The 9561-nt window shown below is 45.0% G+C and overlaps 1 protein-coding gene across 1 annotated transcript; it reads left to right on the plus strand.

Annotated features, from left to right (window-relative positions):
• The first annotated feature begins 1349 nt into the window (after positions 1–1349).
• On the plus strand, positions 1350–8809 carry LOC309364779 (vomeronasal type-2 receptor 26-like). Its single transcript, XM_081902679.1, has 3 exons — positions 1350–2015; positions 6002–6128; positions 7670–8809. Exons 1-3 carry the CDS (start codon positions 1512–1514, stop codon positions 8578–8580), a joined length of 1542 nt encoding a protein of 513 aa, XP_081758805.1. The 5' UTR covers positions 1350–1511; the 3' UTR covers positions 8581–8809.
• Positions 8810–9561: the final 752 nt, after the last annotated feature.

Consider the following 9561-nt stretch of genomic DNA (forward strand, 5'->3'; position numbering starts at 1 on the left):
CCTTAATATTTGTCTTCTTCTTTTGGTTCCTTATCCTTAATCTCTTAGGTCCCATATATATCTTTAACAATTTTTCAATTTATGCCCTCACCTCCCTCCCCCTAAACCCATTGCTTCCCTTCACCCATGTGAGATCTTCTTTACATACTGTTGTTGTTTTTTGTTGTGTTAACAGCTGTTTATCTTTGTTGTTCCATATTTCTTTTAATATCATCCTATAACCTTGCGCCCTTTAAGCTGTTGCATATTAATTTTAGGCTCCGAAGCCAACTCTTTTCATGTAATCCTTTACGCATCCCCACTCTTTATTAAAAAAAATTATTAGAACAGCCTCTGATTGATGCTGTTAACTTTGCCATCTCCACAAATTCACAAATTTTAGCTCGCCATTCTAGTAATTCTGGAATTTTGGTCTGGGATCCATCTTTGGGCAGGCTGACCGCAGAGCTGTGGACCGCAGAGCTGCCTGGGAGAGATGCCTTGGGCCCTCTTGAAATGTAATGCTGTAAGATCTGGACTCGCTCCATGCAGACTGAAAGTGTAAATAGGTGAATGAACCATATTTCTTAAAGCTACGACAGTCTCTGCCATGTCTTAATTGTCCGAAGGAGCTCAGACGCGGGGTGAGTGCCTGGAACATCATGGGCTCTTGCTACTGGTCAGCAGAGACAGGGGGAGGCACCCAACTTTTGTAACAATTTTATTGATTGATTGATTGATTGATTGATTGATTGATTGAATGAATGAATGAATGAATGAATTTATATACCGCCCTATACCTGGAGTCTCAGGGCGGTTCACAGAATAAAATCAAGATGTATAACCACGAAATACCTAATAAAAATAAAAACAACAGTCCAATAGCCCGCCCCGCTGACAAAAAAAACAACTTTTTAAAAAGGGCATAGGATGTAACTAGGATCAACCAAAGGCCTAGTTAAAAATGAACATTTTTGCCTGGTGCCTAAAGGTGTACAATGAAGGTGCCAGGCAAACTTCCCTGGGGAGAGCATTCCACAGATGGGGAGCCACTGCAGAGAAGGTCCTGTTCTCGTATTGCCATCCTCTGAACCTCTTGAAGGGCCTCAGAAGATGATCTCATGGTCTGGGTGGGTTCAGATGGAAAGAGACGGTCCTTGAGGTATTGCGGTCTATTCCTTATGCTGAAAACAAAGCAAAACATTAATTCTTACTTTCCTCATCAGATCAGTTATGGCTCTGTTGCTCATCTTCTTGATGATAAAACCCAGTTCCCTTTTGTATATCGGATCGTCCCCAAAGAAGAAAATCAGTATCTGGGGGTTGTGAAGTTGCTCCTGCATTTTGGATGGACGTGGATTGGGCTCATTGCTCCAGACAATGAGAATGGTGAAAGGTTCTTGAGAGCCTTCACAGAGCTTACAACCAGTAACGGAATTTGCATTGCCTTATCAAAAAGAGTACATGAAAATAATCCACTTCAAATCCTCGGCCCGAGTGAACCATTTGCCATATGGAGACAATTCACTGTAATGGTTTACTACGAAACCACCCAAATGGGATGGATGCCAGTTAAGGCACTACAAGGAACACTTGAGAAAGAAATTGGGGCCAAAGTCTGGATCACTGCAGGTTCTCAGGACATCAACTTCAATTTGTCTTTCGATCTTGATTTCTTCCAGTACATCCATGGTTCTTTGTCCTTTTTAATGAAACCCCCACAAAGGACCAAACATCACTGCTATAAGCCACGTTCCTATCTCCTTGGGCAGTTTTGGCAGAATGCATACCATTGCTCATATTCAAAGCACGCGCTGGCCAAAAAAGGTCAGACAAGATGCACAGAGAAGGATAAACTGGAGACTTTGCCCAAAGAGGAGCGGGAGAGAGCCCTGTCTCAAGACAGCTACAGCACTTACTTCCATGTCCAAGTTGTGGCACACGCCTTAAATTCTATGTACCTATCTAGATCAAAGTGGATGTTGATGGTGGGTGGAGGAGAAAGGTTGGAACATCGAAGGCTGAAGCCATGGCAGGTATTAAAAAGTGTGCCCATTGTGGAGGAAATCCAATTAGTGAGTCTCGTGGTGGAGGTCAGCACATTCTTTTCTCACTGTGCTGCTGCTTCTTCTTCTTCTTCTTCTTCTTCTTCTTCTTCTTCTTCTTCTTCTTCTTCTTCTTCTTCTTCTTCTTCTGTGATCCCTCGTAGCCGAGTAAGATTGTCTTCTATAAACACGGTATTAAAAGTGAGTCCATAAGTGACTGTGGGGGCCAATTGTGAATGCACACATCCTTCCACAGTGAAGATATAGGTTTCTGGGCGGGAGTTGATCATGGTGAGGGTTTGCCAAGTGTGCCTTCCTCTTAGCACGCTTCTCCCTTTCCTCTGAGTTCAAGCGTCTTCAAAGCCCATGACACCTTTGGTAAAGGCTGTTCTCCAATTGGAGTGCTCGCAGGCCAGTGTTTCCCAGTAGTCGGTCTTTATACTACATTTTTTAAGATTTGCTTTGAGAGAGTCTTTGAACCTCTTTCGTTGACCACCAGCATTACACTTTCCATTTTTAAGTTCAGAATAGAGTAGTTGCTTTGGAAGACAATACAGTGGTACCTCGGGTCAAGAACTTAATTTGTTCTGGAGGTCTGTTCTTAACCTGAAACTGTTCTTAACTTGAAGCACCACTTTAGCTAATGGGGCATCCCATTGCCTCTGCACCACCACCGCATGATTTCTGTTCTCATTCTGAAGCAAAGTTCTTAACCCGAGGTACTATTTCTGGGTTAGCGTAGTCTGTAACCTGAAGCGTCTGTAACCCGAGGTACCACTGTAATCAGGCATCCGCACAACATGACCAGTCCAACGAAGTTGATGTTGAAGAATCATTGCTTCAACATGGGTGATCTATGCTTCTTCCAATACACTGGCATTAGTTCACCTGTCTTCCCAGGTGATGTGTAATTTTTTTCTGAGACACCATTGATGGAATCTTTTAAGGAGTTGGTGAAGGCATTTATATCAGAAGGCTCCCCCGTATCTAGTGGTTCCTCCCTGGTTCCATTAGAGAGATCCAGCTGGACACTCCTCATCCGCTCGCATCTCTGCTGGACATTGAAGTTGCCCACCAACAATTAAACACCTGGGACACAGGTTGAGCAGCCACAAAGGTCTCCTGATCACAGTCTTCCCCACCATGGTGAGCTGCAGTGTGTTTTTATTCATTTACCTACAGGGATTTATATTTAAGCATTCCTATACAGCTCCTTGGAAGTATGGAAGTGAGAGCTGGACCATGAAGAAGGCTGATTGCCGAAGAATGGATGCTTTTGAATTATGGTCTGGAGGAGAGTCTTGAGAGTCCCATGGACTGCAAGAAGATCAAACCTCTCCATTCTTAAGGAAATCAGCCCTGAGTGCTCACTGGAAGGACAGATCCTGAAGCTGAGGCTCCAATTCTTTGGCCACCTCATGAGAAGAGAAGACTCCCTGGAAAAGACCCTGATGCTGGGAAAGATGGAGGGCACAAGGAGAAGGGGACGACAGAGGACAAGATGGTTGGACAGTGTTCTCGAAGCTACCAGCATGAGTTTGACCAAACTGTGGGAGGCAGTGGAAGACAGGAGTGCCTGGCGTGCTCTGGTCCAGGGGGTCACGAAGTGTCAGACACGACTAAACGACAACAACAATACAGCTCCTTGTGAAAAGACCACAGGAATGTTTATAATGTAAGGAAACAATGAAGAAGAAAAAAGAAGCTCTTTTAAACTGCCACTCTTCATTGATGTGCACCATATTCGTTCTCCACTTTTGTGCCAATAAGATTCTATCATATAATATATTTTTTTTGTTTGTTTCTGTTTTAGGGACTTTCATTGTTACCATTCGCAAAAGGAATGCCTTGGGTTTGGGGGGGGGAAGGTTTTTTCAAATATCTTTTTTAATTCATTGTCAATTACTTCCCAGAATTCCCTGATTGCTTTTACAGGACTGCCTCATGTAGTTTCATGCTTTCTCTGCCATTCCAGCTCCACTCTTTCTTAAGAGCAATCCAGTTGCCAAATACTTCCATGGGCAGTCTGCGTTTAGATGAGAACGGGCAGCTGCCAGCCAACTATGATATTGAGAACTGGGTAATGCTTCCCAATAAATCTCGTGTTAGAGTGAAAATTGGGAGTATAGAGAGAAAGGCATTCACCATTAACCCGGAAGACATTGTGTGGCCCCAAAGCTTTAACAAGGTACAGAACAGTTATGGGCTAATAACGTGCTTAATAACTCACATAGTATTTCCGCTGCAATCCTTTGCACATTTAAGGTAAAGGTAAAGGGACCCCTGACCATTAGGTCCTGTCGCAACCGACTCTGGGGTTGCGGCGCTCATCTCGCTTTACTGGCCGAGGGAAATAACAGTAAATGTTGCCAGTCATTCAGTTAAGCTTTAAAATGTTTGTTTTCAAAAGGAAAATGTTGACTGGAAATATCTCGCCTTGTTCATGAATCAGTAAAGGTAAAGGGACCTCTGGCCATTAGGTCCAGTTGTGGCCGACTCTGGGGTTGCAGCGCTCATCTCGCTCTACAGGGAGCTGGCGTACAGCTTCTGGGTCATGTGGCCAGCATGACTAAGCTGCTTCTGGCGAACCAGAGCAGCACACGGAAACACCGTTTACCTTCCCGCCGGAGCGGTACCTATGTATCTTCTTGCACTTTGACGTGCTTTCGAACTGCTAGGTTGGCGGGAGCAGGGACCGAGCAACGGGAGCTCACCCCGTCACGGGGATTTGAACCGCCGACCTTCTGATCGGCAAGTCCTAGGCTCTGTGGTTTAACCCACAGCGCCACCCGTGCCCCTCTTTGCACGTTTACCAGGGAGTGAATCCCATTCAATACAATGCAGGAGTTGGAACTTTAATAATAATAATAATAATAATAATAATAATAATAATAATAATAATAATGTGTTCTCGAAGCTACCAGCATGAGTTTAACCAAACTACGGGAGGCAGTGGAAGACAGAAGTGCCTGGTGTGCTCTGGTCCATGGGGTCACGAAGAGTCGGACATGACTAAACGACTAAACAACAACAACAACAACAATAATTCAGGAGACATTTTTTTAAGTTAGCGTCTCCAGTTGTTGTTATGGTTGGACGTGGGTGGTGCTGTGGTCTAAACCACTGAGCCTCTTGAGCTTGCCGATTGGAAGGTTGGCGGTTTGAATCCCCACGAAGGAGTGATCTCCCACTGCACTGTCCCAGATCCTGCCAACCTATCAGTTTGAAAGCACACCAGTGCAAGTAGATAAATAGGTACTGCACTGGTGGAAAGGTAAATGGTGTTTCCGTGCGCTGCTCTGGTTTCACCAGAAGCGGCTTAATCATGCTGGCCACATGACCCAGAAAGCTGTCTGTGGACAAACGCTGGCTCCCTCGGCCTGAAAGCAAGATGAGCAGCGCACCCCATACAGGGGTCTTAACCATACAGGGGTCCTTTGCATTTTTTTTTTACCTTGTGGTTGGTTGTTGCAATAAATAACTATTTTACTTTGAAAAGACAACTGAAGGCGGCCCTGTTTAGGGAAGTTTTTAACGTCTGATGCTCTATCGTTTTTATATTCGGTTGGGAGCCGCCCAGAGTGGCTGGGGAAACCCAGCCAGATGGGCGGGGTATAAATAATAAATTGTTGTTGTTGTTGTTGTTGTTGTTGTTGTTGTTGTTGTTGCTCTTCATCAGTGCGTTTTGTTGTTGTTTGTAATTCTGGGACTGTTTTTTTGCTATTGTATTTTTTGCAGTGCATTTTGAGTTTTCTAATGTGTATAAAAGAGGGATATAAATGTCAAACAAACCAGAAAACACACCAAAGAGGTTTTCTCATCACGATTTCCTTCCTGCATCAAATTTGCTTCTTGGGGGGGTGTGGGTGTTCCCAGCCAGTGGAACTAGAGATTCTGTTGGGTCCTATAAACAAATTCCATTTCCACAAATACTCCTAACAATTTACATTTGGTCTCCTTCTTCTCCTTATGGCTAGACCGTGCCGCGCTCCAGGTGTACAGAAAGCTGCCGTCCCGGCTATGCCAAGGTGGTTCAAGAAGGAGAACCATTTTGCTGCTATGCTTGCGCTCTGTGTGTGGAAGGGACCATCTCCACTCAGGAAGGTGGGTGGTTCAAACAGAGAGCACATTCCTTGGGAGAGGATAAGTAGGCCGACGATTCACTCAGAAACACTTTCTGTGAAGATCCCAAAGACATATTTTCCAGGGAGTTGAAAGAAATGGCATTATCTAGGGGATAAGCGTTCATCAATAAAGACCTGGTTATGTTTAGTATGATACTGCATAGGGAAATGTTCCCTGATACCAAGATGAGGGATTCTATGGAATGCAGATAGAGAGAAGTGATAAGAATAATGATCTGTTGTGACCTGGACGGAAGCATACAACAGACGAGCCTTCTTGTGTTTTGGCTCATATTCCTCTCTTCTTTTTTTTATTTTTCCCCTTTTTTCTGCCCCCCCCCTCCTCCTTCTTCTTTGCTTTTTCTTTTTTTCATATTTCTTTCCCATAATGGCTTATGTTCTGTGCCATGTATTTTGATATTTTTTGTAGTTATTTTAGCTTTTTCCATTATTATTATTATTATTATTATTAAGGATTTTACTTTTGTAATTTTGGTTGTTTATATTTCTCTGTATTTGTTTAAAGCAAAATAAAAGTATAAGAAAGAAAAGGGCATTGAAGATGCGATCTCTGTGCTACAGAAAGGGGGAGAGGGAGAGGGAGAGGGCTGATCCTGCACTGCCCACAATGCCTTACTTTAGCTATTTTAAACTGATTCAAGAACCCCACCAAAAAGCAAGCAAGCTAATGAATTCATAAATATTAACAAAAAGTAACTGACAAATGGGAAATAGTAAATATTTAAAACAGCGAAAGCATTACAGTCATTCCTCAGGATAAATACGCTTCAGCTTGAGCGCGTTCGGGTTGCACTCCACGGCGACCCAGAAGTAACGGAGCGTGTTACTTCCAGATTTCGCCACTCGCACATGCGCAGACGGTCAAAATGACATCACATGCATGCATGGAAGTGGCAAAACGCAACCCGCGCACGCGCAGATGCGCTGTCACATCTTACGTTCTGTTCAGGATGCAAATGGGGCTCCAGAACGGAACCCATTCTCATCCAGAGGTACCACTGTATAAGGGAGAAAATAGTAGACTGTAGTAGACACATAGTAGACTGAAGGAAACAATAGCCTTGCCTTCCTACTTGTGAGGGAGAGTGACCTAGGAAAGCCTAGCAGGACAGCTTAATCTATGGCATTAACCCCTTCATGCATCAATTGGACTTAAGCATTTTGGTTAAGTCCAAGCTGGTTATCCTACAAAAAAAAAAGTTCAAAATTAGATAGTAATTCTTCTTCTAACCAAGAGGCCAGACATATCTCTCAGGGGAATTCCCTGCCTCTCAGCTTTACCTATAGTGTTCTTTGCAGTTCTGAAGTGAGAAAAACCTTGTGCACCACCTCTGTCTTCACAAAGGAAAGGAAAGATTCATGGGTAAACATTAAAAGAGAAAATAACAGATCAACTGTTGCCCCTCCCTACCACAGCTTCTAGTTTCCTGACCACTCCTGCAACAATATTCTTTTTCCAAGTCTATTGGTTACGGATACCTATCTTTCTCTCTTCCTCAGATGCAAACCATTGTACCCTGTGTCCAGAGGATCAATATCCAAACAAAGGCCGAGATCAATGTGTCCCAAAGATCATCACCTTTCTGGCTTATGAAGAACATTTGGGGATCGTCTTGGCTTCCATCTCCCTTCTCTTGTCTTTAGCCACAGGCGTTGTGTTAGGAATCTTCATTAAATACCAAGAAACTCCCATAGTCAAGGCCAACAACCGGTCCCTCTCCAACATCCTCCTCGTCTGCCTCCTGCTTTCCTTTTTGTCCTCCTTCCTCTTCATCGGCCAGCCAAGGAAGGTGACCTGCCTTCTCCGACAAATGGTCTTCAGCATCATCTTCTCAGCTGCCATTTCTTCTCTGTTGGCAAAAACTATCACTGTGGTGCTGGCCTTCCTGGCCACAAAGCCAGGGAACAGAGTGGGGAAATTGCTGGGGAAGAATCTGGCCAACTCCACTGTCATTTCCTGCTCCAGTGTCCATGTTGCCATCTGCACCATCTGGCTGGGAATCTCTCCACCCTTCCCAGAGTCTGACATGCATTCCCAGCCTCGAGAGATCATCCTACAATGCAATGAAGGGTCTGTTGCCATGTTTTATGGTGTCCTCGGCTACATGGGCTTCTTGGCCTCCATCTGCTTCACTGTGGCTTTCCTAGCCAGGAATCTGCCTGGGGCCTTCAATGAAGCCAAGCTGATCACCTTCAGCATGCTGGTCTTCTGCAGTGTTTGGGTGTCCTTTGTGCCCACCTACCTGAGCACAAAGGGGAAATACATGGTGGCCGTGCAGGTCTTCTCTATCTTGGCCTCCAGTGCTGGGCTTCTGGGCTGCATCTTCATTCCCAAGTGCTACATTATTGTACTGAGGCCTGATCTGAACACAAAGGAACATCTAAAGACAAAAACTGAAAATGGCGTCTGATTCTTAAATATCCTTTTAAATTTTGAAAATGGATCTCCAGCAAAATAGTTATGTGGAGATAGGTGCTTAGATGTGAATCTCTCTTCCGTCCCTATAAATCATGAATGGTGATAATGTATTCATAATGACTTTGTGTCAGGGACTGGATACATATGAACGGTGGTAGAAACCAGCTGGGGAACTCCCGAGGAAAGAAGGCTCAGAGCCCAGGGATTGGTGGTGGGACGACGACGAGTGGTCACAGGGAAGAAGAAGAAGAAGAGTTTGGATTTGATATCCCGCCTTTCACTCCCTTTAAGGAGTCTCAAAGCGGCTCACATTCTCCTTTCCCTTCCTCCCCCACAACAAACACTCTGTGAGGTGAGTGGGGCTGAGAGACTTCAAAGAAGTGTGACTGGCCCAAGGTCACCCAGCAGCTGCATGTGGAGGAGCGGGGACGTGAACCCGGTTCCCCAGATTACGAGACTACCGCTCTTAACCACTACACCACACTGGCTCTCAGTGGAGAAGACTGGGAGGAGGAGGTGTTGGAAGCTGAAGCGCTAACAAGGCTTAGTGAGCTGGGAGTGTTGGTGGCAGAGAGAAATCTAGACGCATAAGCTGAAACAGGAGAGAAGTGAGGCCAAGAGGCGGAGATGAGTCAGGCTGGTGAAGAGTCACGGGTATCTCTCCATCCTGCTGCGACAAGCTCCCCTCCCTTCTGGTCTCCCAGAACAAGAAGAGGGATGAAGTGGGAGGAGCAGAGGCAGACACGCATTGCTTGGGGAAAACCCTGTGGAGGAGTAGACTGAAACAGCTATTGGAAGGCAGGGACCTTCAGTCTCTGCAACTGTACAAGATGTACAGAAAAAGAGTCGCTGTGCTCATTAGATGTGACACCCCTGTGAAGATCCTGTTGCATTTAATAAAGAGTTAACTCCACTTACTTCATGTGATGTACTGCTGGCTCGCTTCTGACACTCTGCTGTGGCCACTCGTCCC

This window comes from Podarcis melisellensis, assembly GCF_964234715.1.
Source record: "Podarcis melisellensis genome assembly, chromosome: 2".
Taxonomy (NCBI): Eukaryota; Metazoa; Chordata; class Lepidosauria; order Squamata; family Lacertidae; genus Podarcis; species Podarcis melisellensis.